The sequence below is a fragment of the Hyalella azteca genome, unplaced genomic scaffold (genome assembly GCF_000764305.2).
Source record: "Hyalella azteca isolate HAZT.00-mixed unplaced genomic scaffold, Hazt_2.0.2 contig3199, whole genome shotgun sequence".
NCBI classification, from domain to species: Eukaryota; Metazoa; Arthropoda; class Malacostraca; order Amphipoda; family Hyalellidae; genus Hyalella; species Hyalella azteca.
The window spans coordinates 112,335-136,343 of record NW_025933451.1 but is presented as its reverse complement, the minus strand read 5'-3'; the positions used below and the strand labels follow the sequence as shown (position 1 = coordinate 136,343).

Below are 24,009 nucleotides of genomic sequence, written 5' to 3'. Positions count from 1 at the left end.
ATGTTCAATATTACCTACTTTATTCAAACGCCAATAAAAAACCACCACAAAACACTCAATATTAATGCTGCGCTTGCCTTACCTCCCATCTCAGATTATAACTGAGTACTTGAGAGTATATCATTTGCCTGCTTAAATCTTGAGTTCAACAAGAATTTGAAGCAAGTAAAACGCCAAGGAAGTTTATCATATATTCCTTGAAAAATTTCTATCCAGCTTCATCATCAGTTCAAAAAATTGTGCAGAATTTAAGTCAAATCAGCAGGTTGTAATTGCTGATGAATGTCCAAGGCAATGTTGAGTAAATTGTCGGAAAGACGTCACATGACAACGACGTATTCGCAGAGTGCAGCTACGGCGCCACGCTGCTGCAGGAGGGGGAGTTTCTCACCGTGTCTGATCCCTCCTGCCGGGGGAAGAGGAACGTTACCTGCACCATCAGGGGACTCGTATATCAAGGTGAGCCCGAGCCTAGAAATAGATACAAAGTAGTAAAAAGTAATCCGATTTTTCAGCCATGAGATCTATTGTAATTTTAGTATTGAAAAAAATCTTTCGAGAAGGTTTTTTTTCCTACCTGAGGTGATCAAGGCTACACTTGATGCGGCCGAAGCCTAACATAGAAATTAAAAGCTTTATATGTCCTCAGCAACATGCATGATAATAGGAGTCCTGTTATCATCAAAACAGTTACGTACGTATATACTACATTTTACAAATGCTCTGGGCTGTCTATATCGATGGGTTTGTAGCATAATTTTTCTAGAGAGCTTTAATTGGTTGATGCGGGTGGGCCCTGTTTCTACACGGACATGTATCTGCCTGTAAAAATTACAAGTCTGTTGGAATTAATCACTTCGAGAATCATCTATTCGTGATGCAACTCTGTGCTGCTAAATATGTGTTCATAGTAAATTTTAAATGAATTTTCAGAGGAACGTTGCCCAAATTCAGGTTTTGAGGAAAATGAATGCAGCTAATTAATACTTCACGTCCTCCGTTTCAGACGCCCCGCTGCCGCGTGAGTCCTGCACTCCGCCCTTCACCCAATACCCTTTCGGGTGCATGTACGACAGCAGCTTCACGGGCAACTACTGCCAGACGCGCGACTACTGCGAAAGCCTGGGCGCCGGCCTCGCGTCCCCTTTGACTTCACAGGATGTGGTCGCCATGAGGACGTACTTCACATCAAAATACCGTGCGTAAATTTCAATTTAATTTGGAGCTTGTTGGCCAGAAATTCCATTTCAAATTTACAATGTCTTCGAAGCAAGATAAGGGTAGATCGAAGCTGAGTCTAACCGAGCTTGCAACTTGCTCAAAGGCTGCATTTCAGGTCCGGCCGAAGCGGACATTACTGTAGACTCCTGCGTTTGGTATTATTTTGTATCCGAGACGAGACGAGACGAGACAACAGGCTCTGTCCCGGTTCGCAATAAAAACCGGGACAATTTTCAGTCGTCCGTGAGAATTCCGGGACGATACCGAGAAGAGACGAGACATCCCGGTTAAAATAGGTAGCTCAAAATTTCCCAAAATTTATAGCCATTTTAACGAGAAATAACGAGACGAATCAATTATTGATGTGGTGTAAACTTTGGCTTACCGTCATACATTTATATAATAACTTGAGACGTATCCTTTTACTATTCTGATTGGAGCTCGGTAATTGAAATGATTTTTGCTACGAATACATGTTGTGGTTTAATATGGTACTTAATCTTGACAGGCAAATAAAATGGAAAAGCATGTTATTTATTTTCCAAAAATTGTGTTCTATGATGGTCTGGAGGAGGCCATACTAGCTGTAGCCTGTAGCTGGTGACATCGGTTGACTGGACAGACTTTGATTTGCCTCCAACTCAATCACAGAATCAGATTCATCGATCTTGCCTTGATCAATCACCTTAAAAAAGTCTGGAAAGAAATTTCAACAACATTTTGAAATACAACAAAATTTCAGTTGGAAAAAAATTAATAATTTGATCTTCAAAAGAGAACTCGAAATATCCATGTGTATCCTTTCTAAATAACGTTAAGGGTGTGGGGTATTCCCTCCAGAAAAACTTCCACATTTACTAACGGATCTTTCTGAAACTTCACACATATCTATAAAACCGAAATACAAGCCCGTTTTGTACGTATGATTTTTTCGTAAAAATTCATAGAAAACGGAAAAAGGGGGTACTTTAAAAATCTATCTACTCCTGCAGTTTTCAAGCTACAGCATCGAAAGAATACCATTCGATTCGTAAAGACCATACCAATCGAGTAACACAGCCCGATTTTTTATTTTTGCCTTAATTTTTTACACGCATTTTCCCGTTTTCTTCTCATTTTCTTCTGATTTCCCCCCCTCCCCCACATTTTCAATCCAAACTATGCACAAATCTAAAAAAGGGGATTCGTTGCTCGATAGGTATGGTCTTTACGAATCGAATGGTATATCTTTCAATGCTGTAGCTTGAAAATTGTAGGAGGAGATAGGTTTGCAGTGACGATAAGTTAACTTTTCAGTAGAGCCCGACAGAGTCCCGCGCGCATTGGAATAGGCACTCAATGTAGCAAGGATGCAAAACTAAACGTTACTGGAGCTTGATTCCAGTCAAGGATGGTGAGAACGACTGCATGCACACCACCCCATACGACGCCAGGCGGATAACTGAAGTGTAGCTCAAGCAGACACTCTATTTTAAGTGCTCGGCAGCTAATTTCCCCTTATGTTAAAAAACTCAACCACCCCTAACCCTTTAGCGATATGTCGTGAACGCATAAATCAACGTACAGTGATGGTTATGGTACCGTTGGATAGGTCAGAATGTCAGCTTTAAGATGAGACTACTAACCGGAAAAGCCAAAATCCAAAAATTTAGGCGATACCCCCCCCCTTAACAAGCGTTTAATAACAATTCAGGAAACTGTGCAATTGTGAAGATTTCCTGGAAGCGTAGCACAACATTTTACTAAAGGCAGAGATAATCTAAAACTAGCTTTAGTATTATTAGGATATCTTACCAGGACTGCACTCCACTGTCTACTAATTGGCCGACTAATCTAGACACTGCGTCCCTACTCCCTCTGCGCTCCATGACGCCTGAACTCGTTCCGAACGCGTTATGAACTCGACTCGTACTCGTACGGTTCCCATATAAAGTGCCATCAAAGCCTTAGTTAAGACTTAAGGGTAACATTTTTTACTCAATACTCAGCCATACATCGACAGGTTTGCGGTGTTTGTCAGACCATTAATTAACTGCCATGTCAGTTAGTCAGACAAATTTTGCTAAATTTGCAATTAACTCAATTTAACTGGTAACTGTCTATGGCCCTATTAGCAATGAATGGCTAACTTGTCATTCTTCAACCCATGTTTTCGAAACAATTCGTATCGTAATCGAAAAACTTCGTTTGTCTTAAATAATTAAGACGAATCTCGTCTCGTATCGTTATGTCTCGTTTCAAATCTGTCTGTCTCGTCCCGGTTTATAATTTACCGGGACACAAGTTTTAAAGTCCGGGATAGAAGTCTTGTCTCGGTTCATACGTTTATTCCGGGACAAATTTTACCCTCTGTCCCGTTATTTTTCCCCGGAATTTTCTCGTCTCATTTCGCCTGTCCCGGTTCATTTCGAGAAAATTATTTCGAGACGCAGGAGTCTAGACATTAGCGGCTGATATGCGTATTTCCCGAGTCCTAAGCGGCACCTGTTGCAGAGTCAGACCTGCATCTAAATTTTATTATGAATTTTTGACTTAATTGTGTTTCTTCTTATAATTTCTATGTTGTGGAAATTTTTTGGCGACTTTGTGTTCTGTTTATTTATACTCCAGTAGTTCTTAACACGTTGACTACGTATTGGTACATATGCGTACCACGAAATGTGTTCCTCCAGGAGGTAGTGGGACATAATTCAGGTTGCCTAAAATCGGCCGAATACGAGAACAAAAAAAGCCTAAAAGGGCCGATAATTCAATGTATACTACTTTATTTGTAAGTTCCGCTATAAAAATTCCATTTATTTTCTTTTTGCAGTATTTAAAATTTAATTAGGAAGTACCCCTATCATAAATTTTAGCCGGCCAACGCAATTGAGAAAAACTAAATCACGGAATTTGTCCGGAAAAAATGACCGTCTGGCAACCCTGCTTAAAAAAAGTACAAAAAATGAAATAATTGTACAAGATGAAGCAATCGTAGTCAACGTGTTAAATTCTGCAATCAAACTTCTAAGTTTGTATCGAATTGTAACTTCCAGGTGGGGAGAATCTGATCTATCCTGATAAAGCACGTTCTCCCGTAAATGATCTACTATTGATGTACCAATGTTCAAGCCGGCCTTCAATAAATAATTATTAGCTTTTTGGAATCTCATTGTCTGGCAGTGCTATATGACCTGGGATAATATGAGTTCTCTTTACCCAGCTTTCACGACAATAATGGTAACGTCATAACAATGTACACCGGCCGACTCATACAAGCTTAAAACTACCCGTCAAAATATTTAATTTAAAATACTCGGTTATTTGGTGAAACATTTTGCTCACAGCCACCATGCCACTGTTCTGGCTGGGACTGCACAAGGTGGACGGTGTGTGGCGGTGGCCCGCCAACCAGCGGACCGCCGGCCAGACAACGGGCACCGGCGACTGGACGGGCGTCGAACCCAACTACGCCCCCGCCTTGGGGGGCACCATGTACAAGAATGGACTTCAGTATGGAGTGGGCGACAACATGGCATCTGATGGGGCCAGGGCGATGTGTCATGTCTGGTACCCGCACTAAATTAAGACAAACGCGTGTAGTCTGTGTCATTGGTGCTACCGAAAAATTTTCGTCGGGTGCGTGATACATGAAAATTTGGGGGCGACCGTTAAAAAATAAACCACTACTTTAAATAACAAATAAACATTCACTGGGTTCTTTGATTCAACTCTATGACAAGAATAATAAAGCTACCATGAAAATCGTTTATTCTCAATCAAATTGAATTTCATGCTACTGCCAGCATCTACAGTACTTCGATTAAATTTGAATAATACAGGGAATAGAAGTTCATAAGTTGGTAGTTTCTGTCGAGCATTTCACCTTACCATTTCATAACAGTGCATTTGTGCATCAAATATTTTATCTGATCATCATGGGTTAAAAGGTCATCATAGGCGGCACAAAAATCGGCACCAACACGCAGCACTAAATTCATATAAAATATTGAAACATTTCCATGAGTTGCACTTAATTAGACGTGAATCAATTGGGAAGTCAAATCTTGATGAAATGTTCTACTAACACTGATGAACGCTATTCATCTTATTAATTTATGTTACTGAAGAATGAATGAGTAATATCTACCTCATTTAACCACAAGTTTAAGTATTTACAGGACGAAAGTGAGGCAATTGATCTATAATTGAATAGTTCGTAGAAACTGGCGATCTGACTTTAGAAACGACTGTCTTGTGAATGTATCTCGTAACGTTTACTATGATTTTTACCTATTACCAAAACAATACAATGAACAACATTAACAATAACTCAATATAACAACACTTATTTCGCGAATACCGAAATGTCACAAAGGAATTTCTTATCGAAAAATCAGACAATAGATACGCGTGTATGAAGTTTGAATACATTTGAAATATAAACTCTTCAAGATTCTCATGGGATATTGAAAATAAATTTAAGTTTCCAGCATGGCTTGATGATGTAAACAAAATTGGATTCAAAACCTATTATCTATTCAATATGATTGCTCGAGTGTTCTAAGCGCTCTAAATCACGGATGCTAGAGTATATAAAATGGACAAAATATCAGCTTTCCAAGTGGACTGAAAATTTATTACGTGCCATTTTTCTAATGGCGTGAATCATCAATATCGACAATATGGCTACATCGACGACTTGATCGCAACTCATACGATGATAATAAATCAATTTGTAATAAGTTCATCTAACCATACATTTATCAAAGTTTGTTTTTGCATGTGTATTTGATGCCGGGCTTCTAATATATGCAGGAACTGTATGGGCGCGTATTCAGGACACTTATCGTGTAGAGATATTGCCTGCACCTGTGAATTTATTCTTAGTGGGAGAATAGTAAGAGATTGGGTCAAAAATGGGGAAATGATTTCGCAATTGAGAGCATACATAGAATTTAAAAGTCGTAAAATTGTTGTTGCAATATTCTGAAACGATAGCAAAATGAGAGCCCTTGGTTTTATGTAAAATGTGAGTTTATAGAAGCCTTTGAAGCCTTTGAAGCCTTTGAAGAAGCCTCAATTTGATAGCAAAAGCTTTATTAATATTAACGGAATTAGAGACAACGGTAATGGCGGGATTCGGGATTTAGGGGATAATACATTATTGATGTATATGCTAAAAATTGCAGAAACCGGTTAATAATATATAGGCAAGAGTGTAGTTCGACGAAAGGCTTTAATAAAGACGAATCCCAATATTTATTCATTTATTATGTTCTGACGGTAGAGCGTGGTTTTCTCGAACACAATTAACTCGTCGACTTATAGATGTTCATTAAACTTAGAACTCATGAACTTCAATTCATTTGCAAAACAATTTTCTCATGAAAACTTTTTTTAACATCATTTTCTAATGAAAGTTAATACAACAATATATGGGAAAATTATTGTTACTCTATTGGGCCGTTAACTCCTGAAAATATTGTCATTTATAGATCTTAGACGTTTACTATGGTTGATACTGACTGTTTAGAGCACAATGTCCGTACATAATAATGGCTCACTGTCGGTAAATAATTTTGGCTCACTGTCGATACATAATTATGGCTCACTGTCGGTACATAATTATGGCTCACTGTCGGTACATAATTATGGCTCACTGTCGGTACATAATAATGGNAAGTTTTCACGCAGGAACCAATTGTTCGCGCAGTAACCAAGTTTTCAAGCAGTAACCAAGTGTTCGCGCAGTAACCAATTGTTCGCACAGTAACCAAGTTTTCACGCAGTAACTAAGTGTTCACGCAGTAACCAAGTTTTCAAGCAGTAACCAAGTGTTCGCGCAGTAACCAATTGTTCGCGCAGTAACCAAGTTTTCAAGCAGTAACTAAATTTCACGCAATAACTAAGTTATATATCAAGTGTAACATCATAGATTTTTGCAACTCGGTCAAGCAATACCATCATAACAATAAGTGATGATCTATGAATTACATAATTCTCATGAATTTATTATATAAAATATGCCCAGTAACTGCCTAACATGAAGCTCAAATTTAGATATGTATTAGAGGGTTAGAAGACATTACATTCGTTTGGCCATTTATACCCAGTATATCAGCATTATTCGAATTAATTCTTTACAATTTCAGAATTGCACTTCTCTCTTAGCAAGTTCACTATTTCAGATGCTCGATTCAGGCTTTCTTTTCATCATATGCGTCGTGAAATTCAATTATTAAAAAATAGAATGCAACTAATCTTTCCTTGAGCCATCGGGTTAACAGCTTTTATTTAACAAAAATGACAAAAGAAATAATTGTTTTTGTTTATTATTGTTTACTTCGACGTCGTAGCATTGCCCCAATTAAGGCTATTCAGTTACTTTTAGCACTTCTCGGATTGTTCTTTGAATCATCGCCGTACAAATTTAACTTAATATGGTACGATTATATTGCTGCAAAATTATGCAGTCTGTACAGGGTTAAATGCTGTATTCTTATTCTCCTCGGACACGACGATTATTCCCATGAAACAATAAACCACATTTAATCTTGACTACAGGTTTGACATGAAGTACAAAAGTTATTTTTTTAGACGTGGAGCTGCCGTTGCCACATGAATTATCATTCAACATGAACTGCAATATCGGGTGTCAAAACGAAAAAGTTTTCACGAGACGCAGCGTTGAAGTTGTAACATAAAGTCTATTCACCATAAACTGGAAGTTTGAGTTCAAAAGTCATGTTCGTACGACGTGACGTTGCCGTTGTCTGGAATAAGGGCCCGGATGCGCTGGCAAGGCTCGTCGTCGGTTCTGTCACCGCTGACAGCAAAACAAAGCTGGTTTGTCCGGCACTCGGTCTGACACCAAGCCAGCTCGGCAGGCTCTGCCCAGAAGCTGCGCTGGTGCCTGCAAGAATATTTATATTCTTATAGGTGAATGTTTTTGTAAATTAATTTATTAATATCAGATTTACACAACAAGGAAGTTGATGAAAGTCTAAATATTGATACTCATCTGGAAGCAACATGGCTACCGTTGAATTGTTTACCATTTGATGCAATTTTTCCTCCAACAGTGGTTGTAGTCTATATTGAACCGTTAGAAATATATTAAACAGGGAAGGACTAAGTTATGTGTATTATATAAGAAAAAACCGATTACTTTGACAGGAATGACAATTTGTTCATTCATTAGTATATTGCGAAAAGATGTTAAGAGAAGCCTGTAAATTTCCTCAGTTCGGTTTCGGCCATCATCTGGTAGACAGTGCAGGCCACCGAGGCAGAGGTCAGGTCGGGACTTGCCTAATTCCTTAAAGGACGAACCTTACCATAAAGGATTAACTTGACCACTGAGGATTAATCTAAACACAAAATAATAACCTGTAAAATTCATCGAATAGTTCGGTGTCGGTGGCCATCTTGTAGACAGTGTCAGTCCACGTGGCAGGGCTGAGGTCGGGCAAGGCGTAAGCGTCTTTGGCGGAATATGTAAGTTCGAAGACAGGGTCCGCGCCAGCGTTGGCCAGCGTCAGGTTCATAGAGTAGGTCAGCGAGTCACGCACGGTCTACGAAATGCATTGAAACTTTTGGTATATTTTTGTATATAATTATTATTCTTTCAATGACTAGTGATGAATTAGAGCCTATTAAAATAATTCTCAAAAAGAGTTTATTACTAACGGTCATTACAACGTTAATAGATGCTCGAGATTTTGGCGCATAATTTCTTCTCCCATTCATGTTTTACTTTTTATCTAAATATTTAGGCTGATAAGTAAAGTGATTTTAAAAATCGAGCTGTTTAGGTAATTAATTGGAAAAAGCGGTTGATTCTGTTTTTCTTAGGCCCAACTCTTGTGTCAGCGGTCAATGCATAGCGCATACGCGAGATGGGGTCTCGTTGAGAAACATTTCAAAGGGAATGATGCTCCCAACAGAAGAAGTACTCTTATTTTAATATGCCTCATAAGCTCCCCTAGATATGCCTCATAAGCCCTTATATGGATATAACCTCTGAAAACTCAATTTTTTTTCTCCCTGGATGTTTCTTATCAGCCTTCATGTAAGAGTGTATGCCATATAAAGCTTCATGCGTGTCTATGAAAATGAATCGTCTCTGTATATACCTCATTATTTTCTCTGGATATACCTCACCAGTCTTCATGGATATGATTCATAAACCTTCGTTAACATACTCTATCGCTCTCCCTGCAAATGACTTATTATGAATTACAATCATAAATGAAGAGGACGAACCTACTGATGATGGTGCCTCTACCCATAATTGAAATCATGGAGTTGAAAACAATTGAGCGGCCGTGTTTTTTTTGAGCTTATTCCTTCGTTGAAAAAGTGAATTGTATAATTGCAACAAGAATGTGGTTGTTTGCTTATATCATCAGCCTGTTTAAATAGCAATTTCACCAAGAATATAGAAGCAACGAAAACGCCAAACAAGTTTGCCATATCTTCAATTAAAAGGTTTGGAGACCAGCTCCTTCATCAGTTCAAAAAATATATAGAATTTAAGTACAATCAGAATAGAACATCCAACTATTCGCGAAAGAGATTAAAGCCTTATTAAAAAAAAGTGATATGGTGAACTTGCTTGGCGTTTTCATTGCTTTTGAATTCATGATGAAAAATTATGGGTAAGAATGGCTTGAAAATGCCTACCCATGAACCATCAGGTCCGTCAACTTCTTATATGCGGAACGACGGGCTTTTCTCTCCATCCGAACTGAGGCTTGGAGCGATGTAAGCGACTCCGACCGCCCGAGAGTTGTTGGTCACGTCCCAGGAAAGCTGAAACTCGTCGTTGTGGGTGTGACCCATGAAAATTCCGGTCACCGTTGACTCAAATCTGAGATTTATGATGTGAATATTTATTTCTTTTCAGCAAGATTGATTGATAAGCATGAAAATTTCGATGGAATTTACGAGGTTGTGGGAAAATTTCCGAAATCGAAACGAAAAATCGTTGTGGCCCATTTCATTTCCTTATTATTTGGACGACAGCCGCCAGCGCGGCCTCACCAGTCATACCAACAAATTGGGTTTAACGATTTTTTGAAACTAAAGGCAATTGGATTTTTTTTAATTTAGAATATTTAATATGTAAACTGTAAGAGAAAACTATTGAGAGAACGTATGCTAAAATCTGCACCATGCATACAGAAGGTTAATATTTTGCAGTCAAAATAGAAACCTTCAGAAGTCTTTGAATAACGCTGGATGAGCGTAGCTTTATGTAGAGCATATTACCATTTCAAATGTTTCGAATAGAATTAATGTAAGAAGGCCTCATGTAAGGTTTTTAATAAACTGAACAAGATCTCGCTCTCTATTGCGCAAATGTACGAGAATAACTGTATAGCTACCCCAATGTATTAGTTGATAATAATATACTACAAAAATGATATATGATAACATGCATAAGTACACCCCTGTCAAAATTTTCGTGCCGATTAAGGTCGTTTTAGAGGAACTATATTCGACTTAGGGGTGAATCAGGAGCAAGTCGGCCACGTAGGGTGTTTTCCCTTCCCCCCATAAGGGGGGGAAGGGAGGGGGCATTTTTTAAAGCATTTTTCATATTCGGCCGTGTCTGTCCCGAACGTATTAGGTACCAAATACGCGCGCCCCACGATCGCCCCAAGCTCGACGAGTAATTTCATAAGATTCCATTTCGGCGCTTATTTCGCTGCGGCAACCGGAACCTAATGCGGACATAGAGCTTCTAATTTACCCGGCCATAAGAACTTGGGGCGTCCGTGTGCCAGCGGCTGACAGGTCTTCGAATTTCGATAGGGACCCTATATGGGACTTTGAGCGTTAGTAGAGTCGATTCTGAAGTTTTTCTTACCAGACGCAAAGTTCTTCTTACCAGACTCCAGGAAATTTAGTTGCTGTTAATGTTGCTGGTACGCCACTGGAACTGTCACTATATATTACTTCGATGATGTCTAATTTGCAACAAATATAACTATATTGAATAACAATATAAATGTTGACTTTACAATACCTGGAAATGATTTGGTTCATGTTGTGACTGAAATCTTCTAGAAGAAATCCCCACGGGATGTGGTTGATGATGTGGACTTTTTCACCCGCGGCCTCAGCATCCAAGAGGACCTGAATCAGCCATTCCAGCTGCCCGGTGGGGTCCACGTGGTTGATGAGCAGGAACCTGCCGATGTGAGGGGAAACTTGCATACACTGTTCGGAATAACGAAAAAAAATGGTCAGTGGCCGGCCATCCCGAGAAAATAAACCGTTTCGCCGTTCTTTTTAAATGCGATACGAGTTTCGTATGCTAAATTGTAAAAAACGGTGGCACGCGGTTTTATTTCACCGGTCAGCCGTCCACTGAAATGCCGGTCTGACCGTTTTACGGCGCTATTGCGAAAAGTGTATTTAGAAGGTTTTAGATCTTAATGTCTGCCAGTGAAATTTGGATTGTTAACTGATTGTGTTTACTTTTTAGGATTGTCGAGAGGATGATGGAGCTAGAAACGTTCACATTTATAAAGATATGGTACACTTAAGTGCTTTCTTCTACGTTATTAAAGTTCTTTTATATTTGCTATCCAAGAAATAAATGGATCTTAGTACCTACATATTCAGATGATAATAAAGCTGATTTTGAAGATTCTGCTACAAATTTTAAATTAATGATAAAAAAGTTTTGCTGTAACTAATAAAATACAGTTTTCTTATGACTTATTGCAACTAATAATAAAAGCTGGGTTGTGATGGGACTTAAAGCTTGGAATTGGCGGTAATCCTCGAGTGATTTGATGGGTCCATTTTTCCGATTACTGTCGGCCAAATTGCCGTGAAGAGCGCTTGACTAATCGCTACACTTGCTTTTCTAAATGAACATAGCTCAGCTTCGTAGTGTCATCAAGACACAGCATTTCTCAAAAATATGAGCGTGTATTTTTAATCTTGGTTATCAATAAGAAGATATTCAATGTAATCGTGTGGACAAAGCTAATTCGTGTAAAAACCATGAAAACGAACAAGCAGTAAAAAATTTGTATTAAATCATTAGGTACTAAAAAATTTTATATTCTATTCGTGTCTCCACATTCTGCCGTTAATTTCATGTCTTATTTATTAATTTTTCGTTTTGAAACCTGACAGTGCATTTTACTTTACTAATTGATTTATTTGTGTTTCTAGGACTGAACTTTTTCTGAACAGAATTTTGTGTTATGAACTGACGATGGAGCTGGACTCCGAAACGTTGTCTCTTATAAAGATATGGTGAATTTTTGTGGTATTTTCTTTGATTTTCAACTCCTAATGGAAGCAAAATATAGATGAATTTTTTTAAAATACGAGTAGAGGCAGTGTGCACGGTATGTGTGGGAGTGGAAGGGAACGCGCGCCCAGAGGTAGGATGACCAACTTTGGACCGAGGCATAAACTCTAGTAAGTGGAGACTATACAGCCCATGGTTGAATATTTTTATTATTCAACCATGATACAGCCTTCTGCCGCTCGGTCTCGATGCTGAGTTCCGTGTCCGCTCCCAGACTCTTAAGAGATCAGTTACAACTAATAACGACGGTAGGATTACAGAATTGCTCAGATATGAAAACGTTCATAATTGAAACAAAGTTTTCTGGCAAGAACGCAAGTGAAAATTTATTGTTAAATGATTTTTTCATCAGGTGATTACAGTATTAACCGTTCAGTGACAAATAATTAAATAAAATTACAGTTTGTTCATTCACAAAGGAGACATGATGAGAAAACATGCAGGTGATGAGCACCGTGTGATGCGAGAAAACTTTCTTTGAAAATGTTACTAATAAATCATAAAATTTATTATTTAATAAGTTTCTATGTACAAGCTGGCGGAGGCTTAATATAACTGTTGCTTCTGTCACAAGTATTATCATAACCTGCAACTAGATGCGAAACTGTATATAAATTTCATACTTCTTTCGGCTATAAAAGTGATAGTGATGTAAATAAGAGGAACAATAATGAAATTATAATTGTAGACCAAAAATTATGTTATCATAATTGGCTTGCGTGAGCTATTACAGGGACAGAAATGTTAATCAGTGTTAATTTTTAAATTAATAAATAAAAAATTTCAGGGTCTCTTCTTCTAAAAAGATGTAATTGTAAATTAGTGATAATTATGTAATAAAAAGTTCAAACCTAGTCAGTGTTACCTGGGTTTTAATGAGAATCGAGATGTTAATTAGAGATATTTTTCCAATTACAAACTAACAAAGTTACACAATTTACCAGTTGTTGCCTTGACCATAATTGGGGTTGAGTGAGACGATCCGCAGCCCCGGCAATGGGGACCAGTGGTAGTATCCTCCACTGAGCACCGTGTCCATAGCAGTGTCAGGGACCCCCCCGTCCCCCCACACGGTCTCCAGCAACGTGTACAGCCAGTCCATGGAGAAGCCCGCGGCGTACGCCTCGGGCACAACAAAACTGCAATGGAATGAGAAACACAATAAATACATTGAAGAAATTGTACCCATTCAGGTGATTTGAAACATCTGCGTTATACCTCAACATTCCGCATAGTTAGTGTTCACTGTGTGTTCGATTGAACCGCATTATATGCTTTATATCAAAAAGCGAAAACTGAATCAGCATCAGTTCATTTATGCATCAGTTCATTAAATGCATTAGTTCCTTTTTACAATAGTTAGCCCTATATTGATGTTTTCTTCTATCAATGTTAACAGAAAACTGAAATGAAGCGGAGACTCACGTGAAGACATCGAATGTGAATAAACTCAAATCGAATGGCCCACTTGAAATTATGATCTTAGACGATGAAAATTAACTGAACCAAGCAAAAATAACTATGCCACGATCACCTGTCAACGGGACTGGACTCGTGGTTGCCCAGCGTGTAGGCGACGGGTGTGTCGGGGAAGTACCGGCGGATGACGGCCGCCGTGTCGACCACGGAGGCGCTGATGTCTTCCTCCGTCAGCATCCACACCACGTGTGGGCTCAGGTCACCCGTCACGTAACTAAACTCGAGTAAAAAAGTATTTTATTTGAGTACGTGAGTCGCACAGTGAGCCGTTGGTATGTATTAGAATCTGGCTTAGTATTGGAATCTCGACCGCTAAATAAGGAAACAAGTAGACGGAACCCAATTGTCGAATGCAAGTAATAAATTCGCGTCAAAAAATATGCGGAGATGAGATGGCCGCTGTGTTGACCGCGTTAATTTTACAGGAATTGCAGGGAGGTACAGCATACGTTTGTCACTCACTTAACGTCGCTGCAACGCTGTATGGTTTGACAATGATAAATAAATTATCAATTGGACAAAGCGTAGGGGCGCTAAAGTTGATTGCCACCTTTAACGAGGGTCAAGGATTGATAGGTCAAGCTATTAACCTGTAATTTTCGATTGTCCGCAGAACGTTGGGAAAAAGTCACTCCTAAATAAATAATATATATATATGGAGTAGAAAGCTCCAAAGGTAATTAATTATTCATTAAAAACTTTTAAGACAAATCTTATCAAAGCACTTTAAAAAATTATACTAATGCTTTGTTAGAAAACTCAGAGATAATGATACACTGAATATTCTTTAATTATTATGCATTAGAAAATTTTTAAGATAAAAATAGATTAAGGATGGACTTCTTCACCTGGAGGGTCCAAGTTACCCTCATGCAAGCATCTGCCCTCACGTATTGCCCTCACGTATTGCCCTCACGTATTGCCCTCACGTTTGCATGGTACGGTATATGTTAACCTGGGGTAGTAGATACTAAGTGCAGGATGTGGTATGTCGAGTCCTGGGCGGCTACATGCAGAGAACAGGTAGTTTTTAAAAAGTGCAGGATGTGGAATGTTCAGTCCTGCGTGGATAGGTAAATGCATAGCATGGGCAGTCTAAACTGTCTGCCGAGTGCAGAATGCGGTATGTCGCATTGTAAAAGAATGCATTAAAGTCTAAACCAGTAAAAAAACTTTACAAATAACAAATTACTCGATTTTCTCCTCTTAATTTTTCCATAGGAACTTCTAACTTTTTAGTTTCTAACATCCATTGAGAGCAGAATCAAAATTCTGGAATAATAATAAAATTCTGGTATAATACTCAGAAATGTTCTGAGATTATTTACCTCTTTGGCTTGGATAAATAGTAAAATTATCCGGACTAACTAGAGAAGGCTATTGGAGTTCAGCAGGTCCAACTAGTGCAGTCTGAAATATGTTATAATGAAGAGCATATTCGAGACACGCTCGTTTTCGAGGCCAACTTTATTGACACCGCAATCGATGACATCCTGCTAAGAGGGATGTTTTAGCTTCTTTCATTTAGAAGCTGCAATAAGACTTAAATCCTCACCCCCATGACAGGCGGCAGGATTTCCGGCTTTCCCCCGGGTATGGTCACGTTCCACGTAGGCAACGTAGACTTGCACGTGCCGAAGAACACGTGGCAAATCGTGTCCACGTCGTGCTCCGTCGTGTTCAACACGTATACGATCTGCGGCTGTGGTGGAAATAAAATGACCAGGATTGAGACATTATGAGGCGGCAGGCGAGTAATGACTTCCGATATTACGACATGTGATCCTAAAAAAATTATCGGAAACAAACATGGAGTTGAAGCAAACGGTGCTTATTAATTTAATATTTTAATGTGTGAAATTAAAAGGTTATGCTAGTTTTACGCAAAACACAGCCTACAATTTATATTAGTTTATTTTTTACTTCATGTGGGAAAATAATACTATTATATTATATTAATTTCGAACAAAACATCTTGATTGATAAAAATTAACTCACAGCAGCGAGCTGCACCATTTCAATGCAAACGTCCTCTACGAAAAGATGGAAGTCGAGGCAGATTTCTATAGCTGCGTTCTCGAGCTCCTGCTCGCTGGCGCCCACGCTCAGCAGCTCCTCTATGCTGCCCACCGCCGCGTGGCACTCCACGCAGCCCACTTCTCTTTAATAGGAAAAAAATATAACTCAGCACTCACTGCAGTGAATGACAGAGAGCGCATTTTCTCGTCGACGAAAACGTGAAGTCAGGGACGGACAGACGGACGGACGGACGGAAGGACGGACGGACATGGCGAGCACAATAGTGCATTTTTCCATAAATGGGAAGATGCGCTAAAAACTCGGCTTTGTCAATTATTATTTAGTTTAAATAAGCAATAAATTATCGTGGGGGAAGTGTGTTAATTTTTTATCTGTTCAGTGTTACATACAAGTTTTATGCAATGAAATGTTTTAAGTTATGGTGATATTTGCGGTGCAAGTCGGTATTTATTTTTCTGAAATCTAGTGGGACTGTGCAATTCTATTTGCTAGTAACTAAACGTTTGAATAAAGGTGCTTCCACTGCCACACATCGTTATGAGGTATATTATTATATAGGTGGAGGCTGATGCTGCGACGTAATTATATTGTAAGCCATGTTTTACTTTTCGGGTTTAATAATCAGTAGATTACAGATGACGTATTGCGTAATTATTTGAACAAGGCCACAAATAATAGCGAGTTCGTACAGTGCGCTCAAAGAATTTTAGCCAGCATTCTGAATGATTTTCATCCTTTCGTCGATGTTTAGAGTGTATAAAATTGAAGTTAAATTGCGATGGAAGAAAAATTTTGATACAATTTAATTCAATAGTATGTTTGAACTTAATACAAATGCATTTCTTAACAACCATTTGCCCGAATTGGATGTTCGAGACGAAAATAATAAAAATAATAGTTTTTTGACTCCTTTTCGATGATTCCCATGACATAAATTATAATAAAAGATCTATAGTCGCTGTTTACGCGCGACAAATTCCTAATGGAACAATTATTGACTCAAAAGAAACAATAATTTCTTGCTTTCACATACTGATATTTTATTCTACTTGCAAGTTTCATCATGAATTCACACGAATTGTAAAATTTTAGCCCGTATGCTTGTGTTGGAGATTTGCAATTAATTTCTTCCCAAAAATAATACTAATTCGATTCACTTTTAGGATGATTGAAAATCCAGATAAATATTGTATCCAAAGCGTTGAATAATTTCATGTTTTTCCCGCTGCAGGTTCTGACCACATATCCTCATTAGAATTTTTTTTGGGGAAATGTAAGCTAGGAAAATAGGTTTATTTAGAAATCTGAATTATTTAAATAAAAGGACTTTTATAGAACATTGAAAGATTTGACGCCACGATAATTGCTTCGTAGAATAATAATAATAATAATAATAATAATAATAATAATAATAACGTTTGAGACGGTACTATTGATTTATTGGATGTACAATTAACACAATTTTTGCAAAATAAATTTATATGCGAGGCACACAATTTTACTCATGCATGATCGCATGGATACCTCGGATGACGTCGACACGACTGACACAAGTTCTGAATATTTGTCGTGTCATTCATGTTCTTCTACGCGTGCTCAGGTACGTAATTTAAATACAGGGATTGATTATGTGAATAGTAGTTGCTAATATAAAACCATTAAAATGTAAAAGCAAAACTCTTAGCTTGCTACATGTACAAATATTTCTTCCGAGGTACAATTTTGGCAACTGTTCGAAAATATAAATAAAAACATTTATCGCACTTCGTTCATTAAAACTCGTTATGAATGTTTTATTAATGAATACGATTTTATAATAATTTTTTACTCCTAAACTTACATAAATCCAGTTATTTCAAAGAGCGTTTTGTTCACCGTTTAAGGCTTTTTATAATTTGTGATATTATTGTACAGGTACTGACCTTACATCGTGAGAACCAACGGGATGCAGGGGAGAACCGGAAACTTTTGTCCCAGACTCTGGAATTTCCATGAGATGAGCGTTTTAATTTCCTTCTCAAAACTTATAGTTGTTGTTAGGTTTTGTAAGATTGATATTTGTTACAATATTAAAAAACAGTTTGCGATTTTCAATTGTCATCACCCACAATTATATTCAGTTCTACACCACAGATCTCGGGTTGAATTTGAATGATGTAAATGGTAGGATATGTGTAATTGAATAAAGTTGTTTTATGTTGTTTTCTTAATTTTTTTAAATATTTCAACCATGATGTCCTTTTGGCTTAAGCAAAGTGCAGTTTAAATTTAGAGTAATCATGTACATGCCTTCGTCCCGTATATTTTTTTATTCTACAAGTACTTTTTCTTCCGAATTGTTCTGTCCATAAAATAAATCTGGCAATATGACCGACTTACAATTTTAAGATCAATACTAAATGTGATTTTGAGCAGAGCTGAACAAGGCTGTCAAGATGCATTCAGTTCAAGATGCCATAAAATGTTCGGATATGACAGAATTGTTCACTATATCTCTAGGATGCATTATTATAAAAATATCATTACCATTTCGTCTTTGGGTATGTTTATAACCTTGAATATTAATATATTGAATAGAATAAATAATTCATTGTCTACAACAATGTACGTTATTCTTGAGGCCGACGGTCTATGCAGGTCTAGCAACTAAATTTTATTTCATAGCAAAGTCATATACTCAGACCGGATGCAAGATGTAGAACGATTCAGATGAAAGCTAATAACTACATTGGTGGGGTTATCTCTTGAATTAAGTTATTTATAGTTATGGTTATTTACTTAGAATAATGTTGTCTTTCGAGATTTTTCAGGAGACAATGGAAATCGCATGAATGTTGAGTGTTTAATTCGAAGTAGTTTATGTGAAACCCATTTGACTTTCCTCAACATATTCCACAGACCTGATCGAAGCCTTTTGAAACATGTCAGAGTGACAAATAATTGCAAGCCCACACGATTTGTGCTAATTATAACCTTTAATTTTTAACGGACAAGGATAATTATAAATATTATTCTCAAATGAAAATAGTTATGTGTAACTCTTGCGGTAGCGAGAGAATTGAACTATTATTCATTGAATTAACTAGCCAATTTTTCTCAAAAAGTTTCAATTTTTGGAAAATATTAAGCAGAGATTCCAAATGTTCCACATTTCCTACTAAATATCTTCAGATCAATATTAGTTAAATATCTAGGCTACGACCGACGTTAAGATAGTTTTTGGACACATGCGAGGCTTTGAGACATCGCGCCCTTTGAACTGGAATTAACTTTAATAAATAATCAGATAAGACCAGCTCACCTACAGACTCCATAGACATAAGCGCGTGGGGAATTCGAAGGACAGTATAAATTATATATACGGCAATATAGTGGATTACAGAATTTATATTTTACATTTAATATATTATATCTTCATATATTTCATATATTTTATTAATAATGCATCAGTGAGTGGCGCTGCGCCAAGACGGTTTTTGAATGGTCTAGTAAGCATCAACATCAATGTGTGGTAATTGGCCTCGGAATGATAAGAAACATAATTTTTTGATTTAATTAAACATGATTTTTTATAAATGATGCCATTCTCGAATGAAACTTGTCATATTTTTCAAAATAGTGCTAAAGTAGAAATAATTATGAGTATGTAATCGATGGATGTCGCTATTAAATTTAAGCCTTGTTCTATTTTGTGCATAATTTCACGGCATGAAATAACAAAATATAACAATTCCCGCGCACCACATACCTGCGAGTAGCACCAAGGAGAGGAAGATGACGGACGTCTTGCCAATCATATTATATTAACAAAGAAATAAAACGTAAGTAATAGGAAAAATGACCACTTTCAGTACCTGAAATTGATTGAAAAAACACACCGTTTCTTATGCCGTAAATGTAGACCACGTTTCAAATTGCATGAACATTATTCTCGATGTATAGGCCATCATTATGGCCTTTCAGGCTATACTTTCGTTGCTCGATGTCATGCATGACTTGGAGTAAAGAAAAATATAGGAAATTGAACAGAACGTCACATGTCTTGTCTCAACGTGAGATTTCTCTCTATAATTTTTATGCAAGGTAGTTGTTTCCGCTACCGTACGTTGTACGCTTATATTGTTCATAATTGCGATAGAGCTTCATTACTTGAGAAGCTATTATTTAGGCAGAACAACATCATTAGCGGAGTTGTTTGTGACTACGAAACTTGTGCTGAAAATTAATAAGAATTGAGACGTTTCCATGGACGAAATATCTGCGTTGAGGGATATAATGATGATCTGTGTTGAGGCATATAATGATGATCTGTGTTGAGGCATATGAGTGACTAGATACATTGAATAAGGATTCAATATAACTATGACACGAGGCTCAGATTTTAAAAAATATTACCTCCTTAGCATCATTCATCATCTACAAAGCGAAGTCTCAACATTAAATTATTAAACAAATTAGTGGTGGAAGTTCACAAGAAACGTCCTCGCCAAAAAATGTAGACTGCCCAGCATGTACAGTAAGTAATCCCTCGCAAATTAAACCTCGCTTCACCTACCGCGGCTGCACTCCACCGCCGTTTTCCAAATAAATATTATTAAATATTATTGAAGAATTATTCACGGATCTTCGCGGTTAACCGGGAGGATATCGATCAGCAGTTTTAAACAGATCGCGGAACTCGATCGGCAGTAGGAATGCGGGGAAGGTTTAGAAACACTTTAAACAACGTATACTTACCAAACAATTACAGTTTAAATACTTAAAAACGTACTATTTGTCGATCAATTATTCCTAGTCGCGGATTTAACTTATCATGGCAGAGGTATGGAAGGCTACGATAGCAGAGGGATTGCAGAATTGCAATGCGCACGAACATTGAATCTCCACCAATCTGGCCTTGGGAAAAAAAAATGTTTAAGTTACAGCAATATCGGACACCTGCTACTAGAGTGCGTGTGAATCGTCAGCTGGCAGAATGTTATGATGGAGAAATACGCACAACAATCAATTTGTTTAAAGGAAAGAATAAAATATAAAAGTAATAATTAGCCTATTATATATCAATATATTATACACAAATATATTAAAATACGCAATAATGGGAATTCATCTGATTTAGGGAACTTGTACCAGTGGAATTGTTGGATAAAAGAACTCTAAATTTTTTCAGAAATTTATTTTAGCAGAGATAAATGTTGGTTTATTATTGAGCTCAAATAACTTCTGGTTAGTTATTTGGCTCAGATAACTGCTGGTTTATTATTGAGCTCAGATAACTGCTGGTTTATTATTGAACTCAAGTAACTGCTGGTTTATTATTAAGCTCAAGTAACTGCTGGTTTATTATTGAGCTCTAGTAACTGCTGGTTTATTATTGAGCTCAAATAACTGCTGGTTTATTATTAAGTTCTGGTAACTACTGGTTTATTATTGAACTCAAGTAACTGCTGGTTTATTATTAAGCTCAAGTAACTGCTGGTTTATTATTGAGCTCTAGTAACTGCTGGTTTATTATTGAGCTCAAATAACTGTTGGTTTATTATTGAGCTCAGATAACTGCTGGTTTATTATTTGGAAACAAAACGTGTGTCTTAAACTTTTTTGCCAAGAAGGTCCTCTTGCTAGGAAAGTCCTCATGCCAGGAAGGTTCTTACGATCATTTCGCTTTCAACGAAAGGATCGTGAGGCTCATATGAATAAATAAATTCAGAATTATTATATGTTCAATGAAAGCCTTAAATCGTTACAGCTCAGGCCGAAACGTGCTACTGGTGCCTGGGTCGATTAAAGTTAAGATTGTAGACGATTGCTTCAAAATCTTTCTGAATATATGATTTAAAACGATTGAATTTCATCATTTTATATTAGGCTCTGGAAACAATGTAATTATGAAGCTTAATAGCCGTTGGCTCCTTGAAGATCGCTGTGGCTGCTCATGGCGTGACTATATAGTGAAGAGTTTCTCGTCGTAATATTCCGCTTCGGCTGCATAAATTGGATTCATTCTCCGTGAACCGATATTTCAACACAAGTTGTTTGATGAATTTCTTTCGGGACAATCTATTACTTGGATTCCTTTGATGACGAAGGAATTTACTTCGTCCTTATTCGTTCGTCCCTTCGTTTCTCCTTATTTCTCTGACAGCGCTGAAGCATATTTTTATCTCGTTTATTTTGATGGCTGAAGTGCTAAGTTTCGTTAGCGTGCAGGTGATTATAGCGAGGCGTGAAGAACAATAAAATACGTGCTCCTGAGAAATATTTTAACGAATATAGTTTGATTTTTGAATGACACAAACTTGAATTTATTGGAACAACAATTAGCTCATAATTAAAAAATTAATTATGTGATTACTTCAAAATCTGGTGCGCGTTTCATTCTGTCTTCTGTAAAGTTTCAGCAAATGAGAAATCAGCGGTTAAATCGCATTCCAAGAAATGCGCCTGAATTAGAATGAGACTTCTGTAGATATAGTGAAAGCTTTCGGTCAATGCGCTGCACAAACTTCTCATGTAAAAGCCTAAACTTTGTGTTAAGTTTGCTCCTACAAAATGTGCTTATGCTAATGGACGCGTTAGAAGATTTTAGAATGAAACTCTCATTCGCAATCGTGAATCCAACAGATGAAAGTCCGTTGGGTTTAAAACTTCTCGAACCATTCCGACGGAACATTTATTGTATATAAGTTTCAAACTTTATTTCTGTATTCGGCGCTGAAATTATCGACTCACCCAATGTATGATGTTGTAAGAGGAGCAAATGGTTTATTAAATGTTTGAATGGTTAATACTTTTTAGTTTAGGTTATAATTCACACTGACGTGACATCGCTTGGGAATGCCTGGCAATTGTTAGGTTTATTTATTTTATAACAATGAGGCGTGTTGATTCACTGATGTTAATATGAGTTAGTTGTTTGATCATTGCTTGCCTAAATTGATATTTTTTACACGTTTTTAACACGTTTTTCTTAGCTTAGCTTCGCGTTTGTTTGTTTGTTTGTTTGTTCTTAGCTTAGCTTCGCGTTTGTTTGTTTGTTTGTTTGTTTGTTTGTTTGTTGTTAACATTGACAACGAAAATTAACCCACTTCTGATTGCTCTAGAGCTCTGAAATTCGGCATGCAGGCTATTTTCGCCTAACAATTTCAGAGACAATCATAAAAACTAGCAATTAGAGACCTAAATTAGCTTAATTGAGTAAAGTATATATATACTATATATATATAGTATGACGTGCGGGCGCTCACGTTATAGACGAGCAGGCGCTGACGCTGCGTATCATCGATACGTATGTTAAGTCATGCTATTTAGTCCGTGCAGCAACGGACTAAAAAGGAGAAAATAAAATACTTAAAAAATCTTTTTAAAAAAACACGTTTTTCTTGTGGACTAAAAAGTAGAAAATAAATTATGGCTCGCCCCAAAAAACGTGGGTCGGGCTGTACGTTCACCATCCAATTGCCAAAATTCGTGTGTTGTGTGTAATTTATTTTCTACTTTTTAGTCCACAAGAAAAACGTGTTTTTTTAAAAAGCTTTTTTTAAGTATTTTATTATAGACTAGGTTTTTCAATCGTTCCAGGTTCCAAAATAAGAACCGAGACCGAAGAATATAAGATTGACATTGAAAATTTTAGCGCAATAGCTTCACTGGATAAACTTGGGCGAATGAAATGGCACGGCTTAAGTATTATTTATTAATACATTGTATGATGAGGTTCTGTCATTAATGTTTATTCATCAGTTGTGTACGATATTGAATTTTATGTCTGTAGTTGATGGCTTTGTTTCTATATTTTTTATCGCCCCTACAATGATTATACCAATATATGTGTTGCTTATACCAATATATTCGTTGCCTATACCAATACATTCGTTGCTTATACCAATATATTTGTTGCCTATACCAATATTTTCGTTGCCTATACAATTTAATCGTTGCCTATACCA

At 37.2% G+C, this 24,009-nt stretch overlaps 1 protein-coding gene across 1 annotated transcript; it reads right to left on the bottom strand.

The window, feature by feature from the left end:
• Positions 1 to 7,938: 7,938 nt before the first annotated feature.
• Positions 7,939 to 19,914, bottom strand: LOC108674163 (sphingomyelin phosphodiesterase-like). The gene is given in 10 exon segments (XM_018162073.1): positions 7,939 to 8,116; positions 8,593 to 8,777; positions 9,889 to 10,075; positions 11,237 to 11,401; positions 13,483 to 13,680; positions 14,076 to 14,239; positions 15,576 to 15,722; positions 16,019 to 16,181; positions 17,983 to 18,040; positions 19,809 to 19,914. Coding segments are annotated over 10 exon segments (1,494 nt in total). The 5' UTR covers positions 19,858 to 19,914.
• Between the last annotated feature and the right edge of the window lie 4,095 nt (positions 19,915 to 24,009).